The 23,274-nt window shown below is 39.8% G+C and overlaps 2 protein-coding genes and 2 non-coding genes across 4 annotated transcripts in view; all 4 read right to left on the reverse strand.

Moving 5' to 3' along the window:
* nhsl2 (NHS-like 2) overlaps positions 1-1,646 on the reverse strand; it is a 153,084-nt gene extending 151,438 nt beyond the window's left edge. Inside the window, 1 exon segment of the mRNA XM_042512606.1 lies at positions 1,337-1,646. Coding sequence (XP_042368540.1) covers positions 1,337-1,640 — 304 coding nt within the window. The 5' untranslated portion in view covers positions 1,641-1,646.
* Positions 1,647-13,723: 12,077 nt separating this feature from the next.
* rps4x (ribosomal protein S4 X-linked) lies at positions 13,724-22,224 on the reverse strand. Its single transcript, XM_042512451.1, has 7 exons — positions 22,200-22,224; positions 21,518-21,595; positions 20,208-20,388; positions 17,496-17,593; positions 16,234-16,405; positions 15,960-16,117; positions 13,724-13,886 (listed from the first exon to the last, which is right to left on the reverse strand). The coding sequence occupies exons 1-7, from the start codon at positions 22,200-22,202 to the stop codon at positions 13,785-13,787; spliced, it is 792 nt and encodes a 263-aa protein (XP_042368385.1). The 5' UTR covers positions 22,203-22,224; the 3' UTR covers positions 13,724-13,784.
* LOC121962553 lies at positions 15,687-15,758 on the reverse strand. Its single transcript, XR_006107138.1, has one exon. It is a non-coding gene; the product is annotated as a small nucleolar RNA SNORD61 (small nucleolar RNA).
* Positions 19,980-20,055, reverse strand: LOC121962554. The gene has a single exon (XR_006107139.1). It is a non-coding gene; the product is annotated as a small nucleolar RNA SNORD61 (small nucleolar RNA).
* Positions 22,225-23,274: the final 1,050 nt, after the last annotated feature.

The following is a 23,274-nucleotide window of genomic DNA, read 5'->3' on the forward strand; positions in this document are numbered from 1 at the left end:
TACTTTTGCACAAGTTTACCTCATTATTTCAAACTTTGGACATGTTTATGAACATCCAACACCGTTGCATCAGGCTAAATGTGACAGAAAATAAGAAAACGCATCATCGGTCCAATTTAAATATCTCCTTTTCTATGTTTGAAGACATATAAAAACTATTTTGAATAATAATTTGAGTCTGATGTGTTTTTTTCCACAAAAAGGTTTCATTATTTTGTTACAGTCGACTTCTCCCTTATTTAAAGCCACAGAAAGCATGATCATGCAAATTTTGTTCATTTCAAACAGCTGGACACAAGATGTCTCTGGACGAACACTGCCTTCCAAACTAGTGTCTATGTCAGAAAATCCCGCTCATACAGTACATGCATTAAACTGAGATTTAGTACAGAGAAACTTTTCCTCTGTCAGCAGGAGAATGAGAAAACATCATTTTAGTGCACATGCATCATTCAAACATCCAAATGAAGTAACAACAAGCAGAACATGTTTGACTTTATCTTGAGCATCATCTTGAATCTCAACTCTGGTGCTTTGAACTGCAAACTCACTCTGACTCCAAAACTGTGCGATAAAGTCCACAGATATTAAAGAGACAAATTCACAGAAAAGCAGGAGTTAGAGGAAAGGTGAAGGTAAGGGGGCCAAATTGACAGGTAGAGAGACAAAACTCCAAAACAGGCCTGACATCTCTGAGTGCACATTCCACTCTGCACGCCCACAACTTGCTGCCTTCAGGAGCATCTTGTAAATCTGCACATGCACGAACCAAAGCCACACAAAGTCACTGCTAAAACTGGTCAGAAAAAGAGATTTTCTCTCTGTTGAACCAACGAGTTTAAAAACGGCAAAACAGTAACAAAATATTACCTTCAACTCCATTATTGACATCCTCACATGCTCTCCATCCCCTTTAAAGTCACATATTGACAATTAATTCAAGTTTTCTACACTTTTCCAGCAGAATTCAACCACTTTTTGGATATTTTTTTTATGCTTTAAGTGTAAAATGCTGATATTTCCTGCAGCAACTGAAGGCAGGACACATCTCAGCCAGCTGACAATAACAAACTCTCCTATAATAAACCTCTCACTTACTCACACCCTAAATAAATCTGAAGATGGAGCCTGCATGTGACACTGTTTGCACTCATGGTGAGTCATGACTGAAATAACAAAACCACAAATCTCTCCAGTAAAGCTTGACATCTGGGGGCTGATATCAGAAAGTTTGACACCACTGAGTGACTCTACCAGACTCAAAAAGCTGCTTTAACCCTCCAGCTGCAGCTGTGTAAAGTGACTCCAGGTGTGTGCGTTTTGAAATTCCTCTTACTTCTTGGTGGAGGCTTGCTGACCAGCTCCGCGACGTGCCTCTGCAGCCGGACCACTCTGCCCTCCAGCGCGCCCGACCGGTGGCACACGGACACCAGCTCTCCCTCCAGCTCCTGCAGGATGCTCACCGAGTGCCGGGACAGATCCGAGAGCTGCCGGAGCACCGAGCACAGGGTGAAGCCGCACACGTCCGCCAAGTCCCCGAAAACCTCCGCCTGCTGCCGCGGACGCGCCTCCAGCAGCAGCCTCCTGCCGTCGGGCTTGCACACATCCTTCGGAAGTATCGTCCGTTTGCAAAAAGGCATGATTACTCCCCCGCCAAAAAAAAATAACAAACTCCGCAGATAGTCAAGTTATATTCCTGTGGTCCTTCTCCCTGCGTTTGGCGCACGGACGCATGCTATGAATCCTCCGGGAGGGAAAACTCCGCCGCTGTTGGAGACGCTTGGAGCGAGTTGCGCGTCGTGCGCCCTCATTGTTTTTGACTGCGAGCGAGCTTTTCTCTCCCTTTTTTCGGTGGAGAGACTCAGCTGCTGTGATGACTGGTGTCAAATTAAACAGAGTGTAACAGTCAAAACATCCGGTACGGACTTTCAAAATCAAAACCTGAATTCATGTTTTTAAACTAGTAATCCAAACAATAGAGGATGCCACAATGGATTCAAGCAACTGTTTGCTTGAATTTTGTGCTTTTTATATGAACCCTTTTATATGAAATGTAGTATTGTGTATTTTCTGTTTTGTTTTTAATCGTATTTATTTTTTGTATCAAGGCCATTGTCTGTTTTTAATGTAGTATGCTATGGACCTTTTTCTGTATACTTAATAAAGTCATAATTATTATTATTACTATTATTAGTATTATCTGCTTTTTATATAAACCCCTTTATATGATATTTAATATTGTTTATTCAGTATCTACACCAGAGGTACCCAACCTTTTTTGACCCAAGATCTACTTTTTCAAGTAGCCAACCTCCCGAGATCTACCAGTCCAGCGTCAACATCGCAAACTCACACACATCGTTTCCAGCCTGCAGTAACTAATCTCACAACACTTTTTCTTGTTGTCACACAACCACTAGACATCACATCATAAAACTCTCAAACACACACACACAGACAAATTCCCCTCACACAGTTGCCAGTTTGCATAGTGCGCTGTAGCACAAACCCGCTCTCCCTCTCTCTCTCTCTCTCTCTCTCTCTCTCTCTCACACACACACACACACACACACACACACACACACACACACGCACGCCAATCTCCATGATGAGCAACAGCCATAACTGACCTTAATATGAACCAAACAGAAAATTAAACCAGGTACAAAACAGGTATATCTCTGCGTTTGAAAAAAGGAAATCACTTCCTACCTTAATGGGAGACCTGGCACTGGGAGGAGGAGGCTAGCTTCTCGTAGTCAGGACTGTAGGAGCTGGTTGCAAGGCGTAGGCAGGCTGCAAGGTGGTCATCAGTCATTGTTGATCTGTACTTGGACTTGATGATTTTCATGTGCGAGAAAGCAGACTCACACAAATAAGTTGATCCAAAAAGAGATGTCAGGTTCAAGGCACATCTTCTGAGATTGGGATACTTCTCCACCACCAGTAGTTTCCAGAACACCACATGCTCTCCAGGTTGAGCGGATGTTGATCTGGCTTTGATCTCAATGTCATTTTGCAATGTCAGAATCTCATCCTCAAAGCGGAGCTTTCCAAGTCGAAAAGTGATTTGACTTTGGCGGCAATGTCACCAACATCAATACTTGCACCAAATGGATAACACATATAGCTGGCTACAGGCTCGATGGATGCAAAGTCAGTAAAACGCCTCTCAAACTCTGACGAGATGCTCTGAACATGCTCCTCATAACGTGCACTGTCAAGCTGTGTCACACCTTTACCTGGACGTTGTAGTTCTGCTTGCATGTGAGGGAAGTTGCAAAGGTTACCACGCCGCAGCCTGCTTGACATCAGCTGTAGCTTGCTTTTAAACGTGTACACTGAACTCATCACGTTGATTACAGCTTTACCCTTACCCTGCAGCTCTAAATTCAATTCATTGAGCTCGCCAGTGAGATCAGTGAGGGAAATGAATCTAAAAGCCACTGGTGGTCCTCTAGTTTTGTATGGTAATCCACATGTTTTGAAAGCTTCGGGAAGTCCTTGATTTCAGGCAACAGCTCCGTAAATCTGGCCAAAAATGTACCTCTGCTTAACCACCTAACATCCGTGTGAAGCAGCAGGTCTGTGTGCTCAGCATCATTCTCCTCAAGTGAGCACGGAAAAGCCTTCTCTGCTGAACACACAATCTTCATCGCCATATCTATCACTTTTTTCATATTTCAAATCTTTCCACACAACGCTTGCTGGTGAATTATACAATGATAATTCAGGATATCCGGGAAAGATTCACTTTCTTTGCACAGTGCAATGAACCCACTGGTGCAGCCGGTCATAGCAGGCGCCCCATCAGTTGTGATGGAGATCAGCTTGAAGAGTTTTCAGCAGTTTTGTCTCGGTAACAAATCCCATGAAAGCATTAAAAATATCCTCACCTCTGTTGTTTTAATTACTTTTGCACAAGTTTACCTCATTATTTCAAACATTGGTGTTTTTAATGGCAAAATGGTGAGTAGCTCTTCCTTGGCGCTCATGTCTTCAAAAACCATCCAGATGAAAACACACAATTGTGCCACATCCACCAAATCAGTCGACTCGTCAAATTGGAGAGAAAAGCACTCACACGCGTCAATATCCTTCCTCAGCTGCTCCTCCACATCCACAGCTATTCCCTCACAGCGCCGTGTAGTAGTATTGCGGGAGAGTTGCACTTCTTTAATGGCCTTCACGATCTCTGTTTTATTTTTAAAGTCGTCAAAAAGGCTATCCGCTGCGTCGAGAAAGGCTTCCTTCACAATATCGCCGTCTTTGAATGGCTTCTTGTGTTTAGCAAGGACGTGACTGACGCGAAAGGAAGCAACAGTTGCGGCCTTACTCTGGGTCTTTGGTTTGGTGAAGATTGACTGCCGTGCTGCAAGCTGTGCTTTCAAATCCCGCACTTTTGTGGAGCGTAAAAGCGTCTTTGCAGGGAAATCCCTCTCGTAGCTCCCGTGTATCGTTTTAAAATCCAGATTCCCTTTCTTTGCCAACGCCACCGTTGCATTGCAGATCAGACAAACAGGCTTTGAATTGGAATACACAAAAAAAATAATCTTCCTCCCATTCAGGGTGAAAATGGCAGGTCTTGGCTCGTTTCCCCTCAGCCATGTTAACATTTAGGAGTGCGTAACCGCTCTGCTCGCTAGCTGCTAGCTACTGTTGACAGCTGTCAACTTCCTGTCACGCGTGTCACGCGCTACCGTAGGTTAAAGGTGACTTACTTTTTTTAAATCTTTTTTTTTTTATATTTAAAAAAAGAGAAAAAACGTGTTTAAGAGACTGATGCATAGGCAATGACTCATGAGAGGCTGCAGTGTACATTTAATACAAAATATAACACACACACCCCCACACCCCAAAAAAACTTTTTTTTTTTTTTTTTCATTTTTTCCCACACCCCTCGTGGTCGACTGGTTGGGCACTCCTGATCTAAACTAACAAAGTATATAAGACTATAGACTATAAATAAGGCTCATGGGAATCCATGATATTTTAATCAAATTGCCACCAGTAAATAGGCTGAGGCAACAAAAATTAACTTTGAAAATAAATTAAATTAACTTTTCGCTGCTATTTACAAAAAAAACGTATCCAGGTTTAAAGATATATTTCAGGTTTATTTACGCCATCGCTTCTGGAAACTAAAGAAACCTTTTGCCATTTACGTTTTTTATTGTCATGAATAATTTGGAAAATTTGAATTATTCAAAACAGCATTTATTGTTTTTAATCACAGTTTTGGAGTGTTGGTCTGAACATATTGGTATATTTTTAGGGACCAACGTGCTTTTATTTTGAAGCAAAATAACCCAGCATCATATCTTATTGTTTCCGGCTTGACGCGGCGACACGGGGCGCAACAGCCCGGTGTTTCCAGAGGAGGAAACCTGTTTGGAGAGAGGAAGAAGAGAAGAGAATGAAGATGAGGAGAAAGTATGGAGAGGAGATGGAGAGAGGCGGCGGATGGAGCAACTCTTCAGGAGTCCTTCATGCACTGCTGCGCGTAACTGTGCGCGCCCACGTGTGTGCGCCAAGTGTGTCAGTGACGGAAGAAAATGAGCAGAAGAAGAGAGAGATAATGTCCTAATACTTTTATGTAGTTTTGTGTGCAAATGAGTGGATTAATGCTCACAGGAATGAGATGTACAACAATCACACATGGGTGTAATACATGGGTGTCCACATACTTTTGACCATATCGTCTATTATTTATTTAAACTTTTTTTTCGTGGATTAAGCTGCAGTTTTTGTGTATGTTCTCAACACTGTTGTTATGTTGTGCTATATGTTAAGTTTTTTGACTTCTACACCCCAATAATATTAGATTTAAGAAAAAAAAATAAAGTTAGAAAGAGCGCTGGAGTAAGAAATAGAGGGAAAGAGATAAATAGCATTATCAAGTAGGTTAGTGGAGGCGTCATGACACAGAAAAACAAGGTCGATTTAAACAACTAGGCGTGGAAATGAGAAGAACCAGCAGGCCGAAATTCCTGTTAGAGACAACATGACCTCTTACTTATACACTGAATACAGGTCCAGGTCTCCACCGCAGCCACTTGTCCACATGATGGGGACAGCAGTGCTTTAAGCATAACACACTAATAAAATCATTCACACTGTAGAACAGTAGTCCCTCCAATCCAAGCCCATGCCAAATATTTTCATGATGTCTACGTGGACAGATTACTGCACAGGGACCCAAAGTATCAGAACTCTGAAAGAAACCAAGCTGATTTGTTTAGGATTCAAAGGGTTATAAAAATGTTTATTTTTGTTGTTTTCATCAGTTAAAAAATCGTGGCTTGCATTTAGAATGAACATGATTTTTGTGGGCCTCCATGGGTCCCCTTGGCAGCTGGGCCCCTGGAAGCTTTCCTCTTTTTACCCTCTCATGGCCGGCCCTGCTGGAGTATTTCGACACAGCTGTGAAAAAGGAAAACATACGATTGGGTTAGTAAAAAAAAACAATGCATGTACAGTTTCATTCATGCAAGTTTAGTAGTTAAAACTTAAGGTACTCAAACAGAAAACTTGCACACTTGGATAATTTGTCTTCAGACTCACAACTGGATAAGCAGATAACAAGCTGACATTTAACTAATTTCCCTGCTAAATTCAAGCAGTTTTGTCGTTACCATTCCCAAATTGCAAACCAACACCTATTAGCTGGATCTTTGCTCATGTCATTGTTTTCATGTGCTGTGATTTTCCCTTTCCTCAACTTCAGAAGGACCACAGATACATTGCATAACACAGTCACAAGATTATGATCAGATTTCACTGCGTCTCTCTCCTGCTCTCTCTGTAGTCCCTGAACACAGACCCAGCTCCGAGCCAAATGTCTCCGGTCAACCAACATAACCAACTTCTCAGAGAGGATTCTTCTTCCTCCCCACAAAGTGACAACAAGTGTGCAGGGAAGAGAAACTACCATGACAGACGTGGTCAGAGTGTGTCTTTAAGACCTCACGTTTCTGCAGGAGCCTTGACGTGGCCCCCCTGGACTCTGCGGAGAAGAAGAAGGGTGGAGAAGCTCCATCTTTTCTCTCTGGAGCTGTTTTATTCCTCGTTTCTTCACAACTGTTTCTCCCCAGCCAGCCGCTCACATCCTCTGCAGTAAATCTCAGTTATAATGTGTCCTCTGTTCACCTCCTCTCATGAGAAATGACGCACGCATTAAGAGTTTAATTCCAAAATGAGATTTCAAGAATCTAATGCTAGCTCTGATTCATTTAATCATTGTTTTAATATGTTTTGAAGACCTTTTTCAGCCTCATGTTTTTGTGTTCATGCATGGCATATTTTTTATTTGGAATGAATCACCCATAATTTTGCAATTCCAACCATGTGGTTATGAGGAAACTTTGACTTCCCTCTGTTTGTGGTCCATAAAGTTTGTCCATTTGTCAGTTTAAATATGATATCCGTCCTTTAATTCTTAGAAAACAAGCAAAACTGATACATCCACTTCTTCTGTTTTCATATGCATATGCATTTAACAATTTATCAACACTATACATTTGTCCATTGCCCTGTTTATTGTAACTTTTGTTCAACATATGGCAGAAACTGTAGATAAGATATTGACAAAATTTGCAAAAAATGACACATCTCACTCCATTATTTGGGATTTCTTTCTACAAAACGCCAAAGTTGGTTTTCTGATCTAACTCTTATGTGCCTCTCCATCAAAAACAATTCTGAAAATGTATGTTTTCGTTAAGGTTTGGGTTAAATCTTGAATCAACGCGTCTTGTCACTGCGTTCTTGCACATATTGAGCCAAAATGTCACAATTACATGTCAAGACAAAGTTACTGATTTTCTATGAGGTTCATTTTAAAGCTTTTGTTGTGAACAGCTTGTTTGTCTTGTAAGAACAATACCCATCAGGATATAGATTAGAAATCTATTGACCTGCTGCAAACAAAACCTGCTCAATATCTCTCATTTTTAACACAATGTGGAGTTTTAAACAGCTCTGACCTTTGACCTTTCTCACTGTTTGCAACATTGATTCAGTAGGTGACACCTGTTTGGTTGATGAAATTCGGCATGTCTGTGAGCTGTTTGTCGGATAAATTTTCTTTCTCTAAAAGTCCTGAGGAGTTAAAACTGTGTCCAATATTTCACCAGAAGAAGTTTGGAGAGAATTCTTGAGAAAAAAAGTTTTTTAAAAAAGTGTTGCATTAGTCATCGTGCAACACCTCAGATTTATCAACCTATTGAGGATGTCTGTCTTATGAATTTAAACCCTCTCATCATTTATTTAATTTTCATCCTCTTAATCAATGTGGGACAACCATCGCCCCTATCCTTGTCAGCTAATGCTCGATTATTTGATTCCAGCTGCACAGATCTGCTCCTGCAGCTCGAGCTGGATTTACTGCACAATGACGTTTCACTTCACTCTTCTACAACACTTTCCAGGACTCTCCACTTTCTCAGGAGCCTCGTGAAAACTCCCCCGTTCCTGTTCTTGAGGCTCGTGAGCGTACCCCCTCCTCTCCCCCTAAAAAAAGCACATCTGGTCCTCAGAGCGCCCCCTGGGCCCCCTTTAGCAACCCCTCCCAGACGTGAACTTGGCCTACCTAAATGTTTTTGTTCATGCAGTCTGTGTCTGTCTTACGGAGAGGGGGATGGAGAGAGAGAAAGAGAAGGAATTTCAACATAAACTGCCTTTTATTGACACAATTGAAAACATCAACATGAGAAACTTATGAGAGACAGAAGAGGAGATCGTGTGTGTGTGTGTGTGTGTGTGTGTGTGTGTGTGTGTGTGTGCCAAGCAAAGATGTTGATATAAACTGCTATGTGCACAGAGAGCAGAGAGAGGGAGTGGCCACATTACATCATTCACACACACACACACACACACACACACACACACAGAGTTCCACTAATCACATCAGTGTTGTCACCTAGCCAATCAGTTGCCATGACGACCTACAAGTCAACTCAGTCAATTAACTCACTAGCTTGTTCAATCAATCAGATGATGATGATGATGATGTCCATAGCCCGCCTTTGCCCCCCGACCTCCGCTGTCAACGAGCCAATCAGCCGACAGTCTGTCAGTCGGGCAGTCAATCACATGGAAGCAATTGATTAGAAACAGCTGTCCTCACCCACTCCCTCTCCCTCCCTCCAACTCCCTCCGTCCTCCCCCTCCTCAGATGACTGAGTTCATTGTTTCAGCAGCTCAGCCCACTTTTTTTGTACTCGCACACGCCCCAAATTTACCTCCATTACTGCAACTCCCTTCCTCTCCCTCCGTCCAACTAGTATCACTACTCAGTCATATATACTCTACATACTCCTATGGAAGCCCATTTCTGCCAGAGTGATGAAGAAAATAAGTTCCTTTAAGTCATTATGAGAAAAAACTTTCTCAAAACTATGACTTTGTTTCTCAAAATAATGAAACTTACCTCAAAATATTGAGTCAGAATCTCAAAGTAATCATTTAGTACCTCATAATATGGAGCAACTTTCTCAGAATCACGACATGGTATCACAAAATAATGACTAATGACGACAAAACTCTACGTACCATAAAAAATAATGAGAAGCTTTCTCAAAATAATCCAAAAGTATTTCAAATTTAGATTAGCTAGAAATTTATTTTGGAGATGCCAAAAAAATAGGGGAATAAAATAAAATATAGGCAAGAAAAACAACACCTGAATGCCCAGCGGACATATTCAGTAAACAAACGTAAGTATTTCATGTCCCAAAATGAGTTGGAGGGAGTGAATAGTTTTATAAAAATTTAAATAATGACACAGTATCACAAAATCACTTTGTATTTGAAAATATGATAGTTTCTCAAAACCAAGACCTATTATAAAAAACTTCTTTTCTCGAAATAATAACTTAGTATCTCAAAATAACGTCTTATCTCCAAATGATGAGTCACTTCTGTAAGTAATGACTAATGTGAAAATAACTACTTAGATTCTTAAAATAATTAAAAGCTTTTTCAAAATACATAAGCAAGAATAGTTTGTCATTACTTTTGAAATATAAAGTCACTATTTTTGGGAAAGTTTTTTTTCATTATAATGACTTTTTTTCATCACATTGGCAGAAATGGGCTTCCATATTTAACACGACAGTCCATCATCACTTAAGTCACTGGGGTCTGTTTGCCTCAAGTCCAGCTTTTGGCTAAAAACAAAATATTCACATTTGTAGAATCAGGCTGTCACACCTCCCTGAAATCTGAGATATTGGCAACCCACATGAAAAAGAAGTTTTGGCGCTTGTAGGGAATCTATCGAAAGCTCACCCCTGATATACTCACAGGCCAATCACACGTTTGAAAACACGTTTAATATTTAGGACTTCAATACGCATGACCTTGATGTCAAACAGTGAAGACCTGTTGTGATTTTTTTGGCTAAATCTGAAATGGACTCTCCAGATAATAATTTTGGACTGTTACATTTGAACACAAGCTGATAACAAGCCTCTGGTGTGATGTCTGTAGCAGATGGAGAACTGTGCAAAACCTGTGCAGGATAAATGCATTAAATCGAAACATTTACAGTGAGCGGACGCCTGTTGTTTTCTCTGTTTCTCCGTCGGTGTGCACCGCCTTCCTGCTCTGTGTTTAATCCTCTTTAAGATAATTCAGCATATTGGTCTTCTCTGAGTGAATTTTTTTCTCTATATTTCCTCTGCAGCTCACATTTCTTTTGCTTTTCTCGCCATCCAGCCAAATGCACTTCAAAGCCTCAGTGTGACTGTGCACTGTGTGTGTGTGTGTGTGTGTGTGTGTGAATCAAATGTGATTGTTGCTCCGCTCACAAGGGGATGCAGAGCAGGACCAGAGCAAAGCATGAGTCTGGCGTCTCATATTTCAAATGTTCAAAGACAGTGTTTGTGCGTTTGTGTGTGTGTGTGTGTGTGTGTGTGTGTGTGTGTGGGTGTGTGTGTGTGTGTGGGTGCGTGCATACACTTATTTGTTTACAAGAACTGGTCCCAGGCCGATAAAAAACGAGGACGACGCTGCCACTTTTGATTTGTTAATAAACCACAAAGTCTAAAAGTACTTTATTACTCACACACAGATCTGTTTACGCTGCCGCCTCGAGTCATGTCAAGGTCAAAGTTCACCATAACCATCATCATTTGTACCTCAGATACTCATTATGTTGCTCCGCCCACTGCCATTACAAGACGAAACAACCAACGTGGTAATTATTTGAACCCTACAACAAGGAGATGTTGTGGTAAATTAATGAAGCTAAACAAAGCAATAATAAACATTATACATTAATTTTTTAAATTAAAATCAGTCCTTATCATAAATATAAAATATTCACTATGGTTTTAAATGAAAAAATGAATTATTTCTTTTATTTTTCATGCAAAGTTGATTTTTTTCTTTTTAATGATCACAGCCTGGGATGTGTCGATGATTTGCAGCAACATTGACTGTGACAGTTCACCTTGTGGAAATAACACACATATTTTCCCCATATGCCAAATATGGTAAAAATGACATCATCAGGTGGGAAAAAATTAAAAATTACAAATTCCAACGTCAAAGCCCAGGATGACGCCAGGAAATAACACAATGCATGTTTTTATGCTTTTATGGCTGTGGGATCAAAAATTTTGGTTTGAAAAGGACATTTTTTGCACTTAAAAGTACGGAGGTCACAGTTTTGTTTACATTGGTACATTTTAAACTTATTGTACAAGCTGAGCTGGAAGTTCCACAATTAGACAAAAATACACAATCTTACTAAAACGTATACCATATGCATGATCGCAACTAAAATTATCAAAAAATGAAGAATAGAAAAACACATAAAATAAGCTTAACAAAAGTCCCTTGGGGTTAAATATCTACAGCTGTGCAATGCTACACATTAATGCAGCGGTAATATTTATCCAAAAACATCAACTATAATAGTACACCAACTCTGACAGCCAACATTATACTGCACAATGAGCACTTTTACTTGTATTTTCACAGTGTAGTATATGTACTTTACCAAATATTTCATCCACCACTGCATACACCACACTCACTGTCCTCACACACTGTCCTTAACGTCTCTCTGCCAAAAATGATGGATTACTGTACTGCAGAGTCAGAGAGCAGACGGTCATGGGAGTGAGCCACGCACCTCTACACACACTGACACACATGCTCGTGCTCGGTGTGTGTGTGTGTGTGTGTGTTGTTATGGTATGAATCATGTGTTTAGAGAGGCGGGGCTGGAAATTGAAGTCACGGGGGAGAAGAGCAAAGCTGATCTCCTGCTCTTTCACTCACAAACACACACACACACACACACAAACATACACACACACAGAAGAGAATCTGAGGGCCAGAACAGGATACGACACACACACACACACACACACTGGGGTGGTGTGTGCCAGGCCAGGTTTCTGCAGCGCCGAGCAGGTTGTATCCCAGCAGTCACCATATGGACTGGCACTGAAGTCAGAACACAGAGAGATGGAGGGATGGAGGAAGAGTGAGAGAGATCAGGAGAGAAGGATGGAGGAAGACAAGGAGGAGAAAAAAATAACGGTAAAGAATGAAGATGGGGAGGACAGTTGCAAGGGAACGGCAAAAGACTGTTAGATTAGGCAGAGATTGATGCAAAGAGGGATGCAGGAGGGATGAAATATGGGGACTATTTAGGGAAAGATGGAAGGTAGGAGAAATCGACAGAAGAGAAAGATTGTAGGAATCAATGCAGGCAAGGAAGGATGTGAAGGCGACTGAAAGTTGAAACAAGAAGGAGAAAGAAAGTAGGGATGACAGACTCATGAAGGTTTAGTTGCAGGTTAACTTACAAGCCAGATATCTCACGCAAAACTACAAATTAAAGTTTACTTAAAAATGTAATATTTCTGTTACTGTTATTCAGACAAAAATCAAAGAATAGACCTTCGCCACAGCAGACCGACTTCAAACACAGGCGTCAGTCATTAACTGACTAACCAACTAAAAAGGAAAACTTTAAAGAAAGACTGTGGAAACATTTATTTTTTAGCTTGGGAAGTGAGAGAAATTTACTGAGATTAATTTCTGGCAAACATGTCTAACCACAAACCACAGTTTAACAGGCTGAATTTACCCAGAGAGCAGACATTCTGATGTCTGAATCACTTTTCTTGCACTTTGTTCAGAAGCATTTCACAAGTAATAATTTTTACAAGCCAAAGGGAAAATTCTAGAAAAATATGTATTTTCATAATAAAAAAGTAATAAAAAAAATTTCATACTAACAAATTTTAGATTACTATCATTTGTAAGCATTTCTTCAGGCAATTTAGTTGGGTTTTGTTTTTTTATACTTCCACATTATTTGCTTTTATTTTACTCATCTTTAGTACATTTTCTTGTACTTTTTTTTTTTCTGATTTCTTGATCATTTTTGGCACAGGTCTTAAGTTGCTCAATGCCTTCTTTCCTTGTTTTTGAAAACAGTCAAACCAATATGCCTAGGTTTCTGAGGGTTAAATGTCCTCGCTACGTCAGTGACAGTGTATAATACCAGAGCCCGGGCTCACCTAAATTGAATGCAGCCATCATTGTCATTAACTCCACTGGTGTTTTGAAAAGGGCCTATGCAGGACTTGCAGCTACTTTGCGTTCTGGGTCAATTTCTCACGCACTTCTACTTCTATGTGCAAAAAGTCTTGTAACCAACTGATAGTAAAAAAGGAAAAATGCACTGAAACCAGCCAAGTGTTTTGTAAATAACAGTTTATTTGAAAACCAGGGGTCAGGCTGTCCTCTGTGTGGCCAGTTTAGCTGCTGCCCTGCTTGGCGGCCAGCCTCTTGTCTCTCTCCTCGGCGATGGTCAGACGGATTCCCTTTCCTTTGGGCAGGGACACCCACGGCTTGTTGCCCTGGAGACAGAGGGGCAGAAAAAAAGATTTATTAGTGTTCAAAGGGAGCAGTTGATGCAGGTGGTTGACAGGTGTATATTTGGGGCAAAGTGCTCCAAAGTATGATTTTATTCTGTATTCATGCTGGCTGAACCACTTAGATTTAACAAATGCTCAAAAAATAAAACATCAAAAAACTGCAGTATTTCTTCAAGGTTCAAACATTTTTAGAGAATTCAAATTATTAGACAACTTAAACCTCAAATAATGTAAAATTATACAAAGCCTTTTTCTTTTACTTTTTGAAGCATAAAAAGGACAAACTTGCTTATTTCAGCTTCACAAATGTGACAATTTGCTGTTTCTTTTTCATTTGTTATGGTCAGTTTATCATGTTTATGTTTTGGTTTGATAATTAGATGAAAGGAATTTGAGGGCATCCAAGTTAGTAGTTGCTTAAATAGTTCATAAATTCAGTTGTATATAATCATACACATACGAATTATTAGTTCTGACAGTTTTCTTTTGAAATCTTATAAAGATTTACTTCGGGGGTACTTCCTAAAGTGTTCAGTTTATTGTTTTTTTTAACATAAACAGACTAATAAAAAACCAGATAATCATCCCTATATTGAAAGAAAAGAACAGAAAAGTGACATTTCAGCACACAATGTATTTTTAACAGTATATTTTTTTTTTAAAAAAGGAAAGAAGTCTCAACACTTCAGCGTGCTAACATTCATCTGACAGCCAGTGTTTCAGCTCAGCAGCATCATCAAGGTAAAGAAAAGCGCCACTGAATCAGTGTCACGCAGCAGAGGGACGACGGCGCTGCTGACAGCTCCGGTCACTTCAGCAGCCAAACAAATGTCAGGCGGCAGAGACGTTTTACTGCCGACAGTCTCCACAGGCCAGATAGTCCTAATCATTAAATGGGTTTGATTTGATGGGACAGGGCACGTATCCATAAAGCTTTTCACACATTATCTACCTCTTCTTTCACTGAGTTAACAGCATTTATTTACTAAGGACCGCAAAAGAAGTCTGTCAACGAAAGGAACTTCCTTTCATTCAAGACGTCCGATATACCATCGAGTTTTCGAGATTTTATGGAATATTTCTCTGTTGGTTTGGGCGTTTAAATTGTTTTCTACTCATTTTGTTGTTATTTGCAAACCTTTTCACAGTATAGTTAGTTCTTGTTTATTATACAATTAGACTTCACAGGTTGAAGTTTGTCGTTTTTTTTAAATTTATTTCCAAGGGACCGTGTGCATTAACTATAAACGTGTCAGCGTCTACAGCTATCAGACACTTCAATACTTTCAGATCATTTGTAACCGAATTTGAGGCCGAGTTTTGGATGAATCATCTTTGTCTTATTAAAGCATTACAGGTATATGACATATCTGATGGGTCCTGTGCAGACGTAGGCGTTATGTAGGCGTTATGTAGGCGTTATGTAGGCGTTATGTAGGCGTACGGTTATTTAGTTAGAATGGAGGTTAAAGATTTGTTACATCAGAAATGTGAACTCGTAATGTCAAAAATAAATTAAATTTGATAAAATGTTTGTGATAATTAAGACATCAAACAAACTGAATACTATTTTCTGACTTTTAGGACCTTTATAAAATCTAATTTTAATACATTTTAGGACTTAACGGACCTGCAGACACCAAGTGTATGATACCAAAGTAAGATTCCACTTTTGCACAACATCTCAGAGATTTTTAATCATCGGAAAAAGTGAAAGTATGCTTGAAAAAAAAAAAAAAAGGCTCGAGAAATTATTTTTTAATGGAGTTTTTTTCAGCCAAGGAGCTCAGAACTTCTTAGAGGAATTGGTTGTGTATTTTCAAGGCTGATCAAAACCAAAAGTGTCATCATTGCTCCAAAGTTACCTGAATTCTTTTTTTTACTGAGAAATAAAATATTCTGTTTGGGGCCAGTTTTCTCTTGCAGGTGTGACGGAACTTAGTACAAATATGCACCTGAGTTAAGCTCTTTCATAACCTGCTCTTCAGGGAACCGGTGTGAACAGACCATAAAAATAGGACAGTGACTGGTCCGAATATTTCTTCGTGTCCTCACCTTGCCAATGACGAAGATGTTGGAGAGCCTGGTAGCGAAGCTGTTGCCTGTGGCGTCCTTGACGTGCACAACGTCGAAAGAGCCAGGGTGACGCTCCCTGTTGGTGATCACACCAATACGCCCCAAGTTAGCACCGCCAGTCACCATGCACAGGTTACCTGGAGGGAGCAGAAGGTGACACACTCACGTCAGAGGAATTTCCTTCATCAAAGACCAAAATATGCTTATTCATTGTTTGCATAAGAGCCACGCTGCAGCAGTGAGAGGACCCTACCGGTATCAAACTTGATGAAATCTGTAATCTTGCCGGTGTCCAGGTCGATGCGAACTGTGTCGTTGACCTTGATGAGGGGGTCGGGGTAGCGGATGGTGCGGGCGTCGTGGGTCACCAGGTGGGGGATTCCCTTGGTGCCAATGATGATCTTCTTCACCTTGCACAGCTTGTACTGCAAGAGGAAGAGGAGGCCGGTTTGGAAAAGTACCAGGGACCATATGAAAACTGCACGACTGAGAATGCGAGCATTAGTCTCAAGACTGAGAGAGCAATCAAATTTCATAGAGAAAGTATCATTACACAGAAGTACTACAGAGCGCAGATTTAATACATCTGTGCCACATTTCAGTACAGAAGAGCTAAGTGAGAGCGCCATGTTCAAACAGGAAGCAAAAGGGTCAAGTGCCCAAAAGCCAGGAAGCTGTTCGCAGAACCTTGTGGCCGGCTTGAAAGCGCTTTGCAGCGAGGACAGTAGAGCTCCACGAGGCCGCCGGGTTCAGAAAGGAGGCCAAAGTGCCCCAAAGCCAGGCAGGAAGCTACGTCAGCTGCGCAGAGAGCCGAAACTTTTGCTGCAGCGACACTCCTTTCTGTCCCTGATAGACTTTCGTTTCCATTTTTTTTTTGTCTGACTGCTGTTTTGAGTTTTTTAATTTTTATTTTTTATATTACATACTTGCTGTGAATATGCTACAGCCCCCAAAAAGTACGGCTGGGTCCCGGTACCCCATTCAGCGCTTCAAAAGAGAACAGTACCCGACTCTTCTACACAAAGCATCTTCAAATAGTCTTTCGTCTTGAATGAATCTCTGCCTTGCCAATCTGCTGTTGTAATTCTTTTCACAGTGGAGGACTTTCACCAGATTTGAGCGAGGTTTTGGAGATTAAACCGGTTTCAAATACAGCTGATCTTCTCATTTGGCAAGAGGCAGAATCCAAATCCAGAGTATCAAGAGAAGGCCAAATCTCAAAACTCAGCCAACATAAACTGAATCATTAAGCAAGAACCTGCTATTGTTGACTATGTTGGTTTTAATCTCAATAACAATTTCAAACTTCTACTTTGTGCTACGTATCCTCCCCCCTCTTCTGACATCGTTTTTGAGGCGATAGCTTCCTCTTCTCTCTAGTCTTTGTTTTATTAGTGATATCTGAATGTTCAGGCGTCATCAGATAACAAAGGAGTAATCACAACAAAAAAAAAAAGGGGCAACAGATACAGGAATTCAGGCTGAAAATAGTTTCTGAAAAATTAGATTTCTCACCTTGGCCTCCTCAGCGGTGATGCGGTGGACGGTGAAACGTCCCTTCACATCGTAGATCAGACGGAAGTGCTCGCCAGTCTTCTCGATGCTGATCACATCTGAAGAACAAACAATTAACAGCCTTAGCATCCAAATCATCTTTTATTTAATGCAAAAGTGGTAATTATACTGAGTGCAACACCTTCTGGATTATACAAAAGTCAGTCAAATGTCAAAATCATTAAATTCACTGGAACAGTTTCACTTTCAAAACCAAACAACCGCATCTTTACTCCTAATGGTCTGTTTATTTGTTGTCAAACCACAAACACTGTTAGTGTTACAGAAATATTCCACCTGGCAGGATTGTTCCTCATTTAAGAGCTGGTGTTTAGAAGGTAATTGCCATGACCCAGCACTGACTTACTTGCATGTTGTCGTGCCAATTTAAGACCATAAACGCCTACCCTCGCTCTCTAAAGTCAGACACATCACAGTGTGTTGCTGATAAACTCCAGCCCCTTCATATAAAACGGTCTATTGATTTCAACCTACACTGTCTCAACAAGATGCAAATTTTTACCAATACAGTTTCTTGCCTTATTTAACAACATTTCAGTCCAATCCAATAACTGAGCTTCTTCAAGGTACCAATTTACCATCTTGGAATAAAACTATGACCATAGATCAGAGGAAACCAAGAGCATCATGTCACATCTGAAGAGATGCACAATGTGTTGATAAACAGCACAAAGGGGGGTGTGTGTGTGTGTGTGTGTGTGTGTGTGTGTGTGTGTGTGACACTTAAATCAAATAGATATGCGGCCAAATGTGGAAAAATTCAGCATCACTAGTGTCTTATGGTTCAAGTTTTCTCCTGCAAGTGCCATGAGAACCTCGGAAACTTCTCTGCACAAAAACAACACTGGAAGTACTTTATTTCAAAAGGTCAGTTTGACTAATCGAAGTTATCCTAAATATTGGTCATGTGGTCAAATACATTTTAGAGAAAATATTAGGTATATACCAACATTTGTAATACAAAGACTTAATATTAAATCTAAGAAACAACTTTAAAATGAGCAGGCATCAATCTTATTGCAAGGGAAATTGTCGCAATAAACAATCCTCTCCTCTGCTGCTGCCGGCCCTGAGTGACCGAATGTTTAGTGTGCGTGTACGTAAATAGGCAGCTGTCAGCATGCAGTGATGGCGTCCCTTGGATTCTGAAATTAAAACGCCACACCTCCATATGGAGGCTGCTGGCCTTGTTGGTGTCAAGGTGGGTGATAGGTTTGGAAGAGGCGTGCCAGCAAGCGTGGACAAAACAAAAACAGATTAACCCCTTTGTTCAAAGCCCTGCTGACAGGTCCACACCACTTGTTTTGATGAGAATTTTAAAATAGTCAAAAATTAGAAAAGCAAACATAAAAAAAAACTACAAAAAAAGAGAGTAAGCACATGTGGTGTTGTGAGATTCTTCATATGAGATGAGATGAAAAAAGCCCATAAATTAAGAACTAGCAAGCCTATATTTTTCATTATGCATCAACAGTAATTAGCAGTTATTCTCAGACCTTTAAACTCAGCGATAGGCCTAACTTTGTGACTATGATAGTTTGACCACCAGCGACAGGCTCTCAGATAATCAAGCAATATGTCAAAAAAAGTCAGGCACCTCCACTGCAAACTCACGTTTCAAAAAAGCATTTTAATCAATGACATTTCAAACCAAAACTTTGTTACCCCAAAACAGGTATTCATGACAGCCACAACCTTCAATACAGAGAAAACATAACCGAGCAGAAAGCTGTTTATGCCCAAAATGTTGCAAGTGACTGCACTGATGACTGAGATGGCTTGTCAGTGAAGCGGACATTTGTTTTGGTTCCAATCTCTCCCAATTTCTAATCTAGCCAAGTGGGAGAAACTCAAGTTGCCCCATCTGTTGTGTGGTGTTGATGATTGTGTCCAATAATCACAAGTCTAGTCTGTAAGCAGCGATTAGTTTCCAAATGGCTACATCCCATCAAAAAACATTTACACAAGACAAAACTGACTTTGTTCTCTGCAGTCCATCTCACACTTGTCAAATGTAGCATTTTTTCATTAAATTCAAAAATCAAACATCCAAAGTGGCTAAATTGTGAAAGTTTGGCCTTTCAGACAACCAACAAGAGGATAGCTTCACATCTGACAACCAAGACTGAGGCACCACAGATGTCCAATACAGAAGACTGAACTGAAATGACAGCCGATGTCCCTTTAATGTTCAAAAATTGACAAATGATGGCTTTCAAACTGCCTCCGAGGAGCCACTTCTCCTCCGTAAACAACTACAAACTACATGACAAAAACTGGAACTGGAGCGTAAAGATTCTCAATTTCAATCAAACAAATCAGAGGCAAATATATGTTAAAGCGCCACTTTGGACAATAAACCAACACATTTCAACGTCCTAAACAATGTGTGACAGCGAGCTGGAAACAAAAGTGTTTTAGTTGGAGCTCAGAACTTCTTAGAGGAATTGGTTGTGTAGTTTCAGCTCATTACTGATCAAAACCAAATATTCATCACTGCTCCTTGTGCAAACAACTTATATCTAACAGAGGCATCTACACCATGACAACAATTTCCAGATGTTCATAATAAATTAATTCATATGCAGCAAAACACAACCAAAGACCCATTCGGTAGCATTTATGAGTAATCTCCGATTAAAATCAACTCACCCATGAATCCAGCAGGGTAGGTGACATCTGTGCGAACTTTGCCGTCGATCTTGATGAACCTCTGCATGCAGATCTTCTTCACCTCATCCCCAGTCAGGGCGTACTTGAGGCGGTTCCTCAGGAAGATGATGAGGGGCAGGCACTCCCTCAGCTTGTGGGGACCGGTGGAAGGACGAGGAGCCTGAGAGAAATAAAAAAACTTCAATTATTATCTTAAGGAATGGCTTTGTATGGTATGTCACATGTATGATAAGGGCTTGAGGAGAAACATGATCCCATCAGAGACCATGATGCTCAGCTGCCACTTGAAGCTTATATTCAACTTTCCATCTCAATCACATTCTTGTTAAGATGTGATTTAACAGACCTCAATTATCCCCTGAAGTATGTGCACATGATACAATGACTCGTGTTCATGGAACAAACGTTTTATTTAAAACTCTGCGTACTACTTTGGTTTTTTTCTGTGATGCTAAATGACAGCTAGTGATGACGTTGAGGGAGTGAAAAGACCAAAGGCAATGTTGAGAAAACAATAGCAGCTGCTCCTGGTCATTATAGTCAAACAGTTCAATGTATGAACCTCAATTTAACAATTTCCACTGCGGCTGCATCGCCACGATGTTACATATCATATCTAGAAAAACATTACAATTAACTTCTTCCAAACAGAAGAGATCATGCATGCTCACATGAGCCAGAATTGTACTTATGCTCTATTACAAAGCAAACATTGCCCCAGCTTGTGATACTCATCTCTTATTCCCCAGTCACACAATGAAACATGTGATACTCAGAAAGATAAAATCCAGAGTTAATCAAAACTAATCTAAGATTTAATAGGATATTCAAAAAGTTTTGATTCATTTGAATGAATAGTATTCAGTCAGCTGCACATTTTAAGACATAAGACATTTCCAAATTGCAACTCTTTCTTACTATCTTCAGAAACATCTCAAAAGCTGTTCTAAATCTTTTTCAGATGTTATGATAAAAGCACCACCTAACGACCACGAAAGTAAGGATTTTTGATTTGTTCTTAAACCTGATTATAATGAAAAATGCTCAGGAGACACAAACTGATCTAACATAAACAGAAGAAACTTATCTTTAAGTACACATCACATCAGAGTGTATCATTATAACCTACATGTGTATAACCCCTGGCCTTTTACATGTATCCATCCTTTACAGAGGACCTTTCATGTAACCCCAACATACAAAGCTACCTCACAGCTTCAATGAGAGTTGAGCTTGACAAAACAAAATTGCATACAATTATAATGAAGAACTGCGGAAATATTACTTACGAAAACTCCAGTGAGCTTGTCAAGCATCCAGTGCTTTGGCGCTGCGACGCGCTTCAGGTGCTTCTTCGGTCCTCTTGCCTGGAGGAGAAAAGAGACAACAGCGGTTAAATAACGGGACATAAACCGATGACGACCGTCCGAGAAAACAACAACAACCGTAAATGTATGTACGCAGCGTGAACGACTTTAGAAACCCCGAAAAAGAGAGTAAACTCAGTCAGTCTATGCAGCGCGCTAGCTTAGCTAAGCTAGCATGCCGATTGGGACCACCGGCTGCGGCCTAACCATGCTAACACTGTCATACTTTAACCCACTTTAACTCTCATAATGTATTTAACTTCGACATGTAACTGCTATAAATATGTATAGTGTATCTGTTAAAGTGTCGTACATAAATTGAAACCATTAACGAACAGCAGCTTTCGGTTCATTTAGCCAAAGCTAACGACGATAGCCGCATTAAAGCTAACGAGCCCAGAGTGATCAGAAGCAGAGGGGTGACATTATTTTTAAATGATCGATAAAAGAGCAAAAATCGACGCTTTGAGAAACAATTTAGACATCGACCGTTTTATAAGATGTGGAGTTTCAAGCTAGGGCGTGTATGTGTGCGATAATACAAACGCAGAAAGTGATGTTTAGTGATTGTTTCAGAGAGGAATCGTGAGGAAAAACGGCTCACCATGTTGGAGTCTGCGGGGAAAAGGACCTCCTGAGTTCCGGTATTGAATGATAAGGCCGGCTACGGCAGACTGGGAGGGACAAACGCACCGAAAGTCGCAAGTCGCAGTGTTTAGCAGTCGTCGTTGTTTTTCTGGTGGTTTTATGGTTTGGTGAAATAATTGATTATACGTTTTATTATTCTTCTGCTATTCAAATACAATGTGTTTTCCCAAACTGATATTATATTTTTGTCATCATTGTTATCTTTACACTATACTCATATTTTTTACACTGTACTTGATTTTTAATCACACAAATAGCTTATTTATTTACTTATTAAATCATTTATTAATTTATTTATGTGTTTGTTAATATTTTGCTTAAATGTATAATTTCAGCTGCACTTTGTTTTAATCAATAGCCTACATATATTTATGCTTTGAACTATGAACATTTGCTTGTCCTTATTCAAAACTATCTTTCTTTTATTCACATTACAGGTCTGTATAGCACAGATTATAGCCTATATCATATATCATTTATATATTATATGTTCATACTTTTATTGTAAATTATTGTACTTTAATTGTAATTTTCTCCAACTGTCATCCAAAGTAAATTCTTTGCATATGAAAAACTGGCAACAAATCAAATTCTGATTAATTTATGCAAACTTGATTGGTTTGTTATTTAAATATAAATATTTTCACTTTTCAATTTCCACTCGCATGGCCTATGTATTCAGTTCATATCTCTTTTTCTTATGCTGTTGTAATGTTAAGTTCCCTCCTGCTTATTATCAGCCACATTTTTTATTTTATTTATTTAATCCAGACTATCACATGCAGTATGAACTAATTTCTAAATCTGAAATATTCATTATAAAGCATTACATATATAAATAGATATTGCTGAACTTTTGGGAAACTGTTTCAACTAAAACCCATAAATATTTTACATGTCAAAATGAGTCCTTTGTGTAAAAAACCCAAAAAAACAATAACAATAAAGAACCATTTGTAACCCTGGAGGAATTAAAGTGGTAAAAATAATTCCATTTTTTTTAAAAGATACAATTCAGATATTTCATCTTT

This window comes from Plectropomus leopardus, chromosome 23, assembly GCF_008729295.1.
Source record: "Plectropomus leopardus isolate mb chromosome 23, YSFRI_Pleo_2.0, whole genome shotgun sequence".
Classification (NCBI taxonomy): domain Eukaryota; kingdom Metazoa; phylum Chordata; class Actinopteri; order Perciformes; family Serranidae; genus Plectropomus; species Plectropomus leopardus.

Excerpts from the sequence above, each read along its gene's own strand:
- rps4x (XM_042512451.1), bottom strand. Across the intron at positions 16,118-16,233 it reads TTTCATCAAGTTTGATACCG|GTAACCTGTGCATGGTGACT; the intron begins GTAGGGTCCTCT and ends TGCTCCCTCCAG. Across the intron at positions 13,887-15,959 it reads ACATCTTCGTCATTGGCAAG|GGCAACAAGCCGTGGGTGTC; the intron begins GTGAGGACACGA and ends CTCTGTCTCCAG.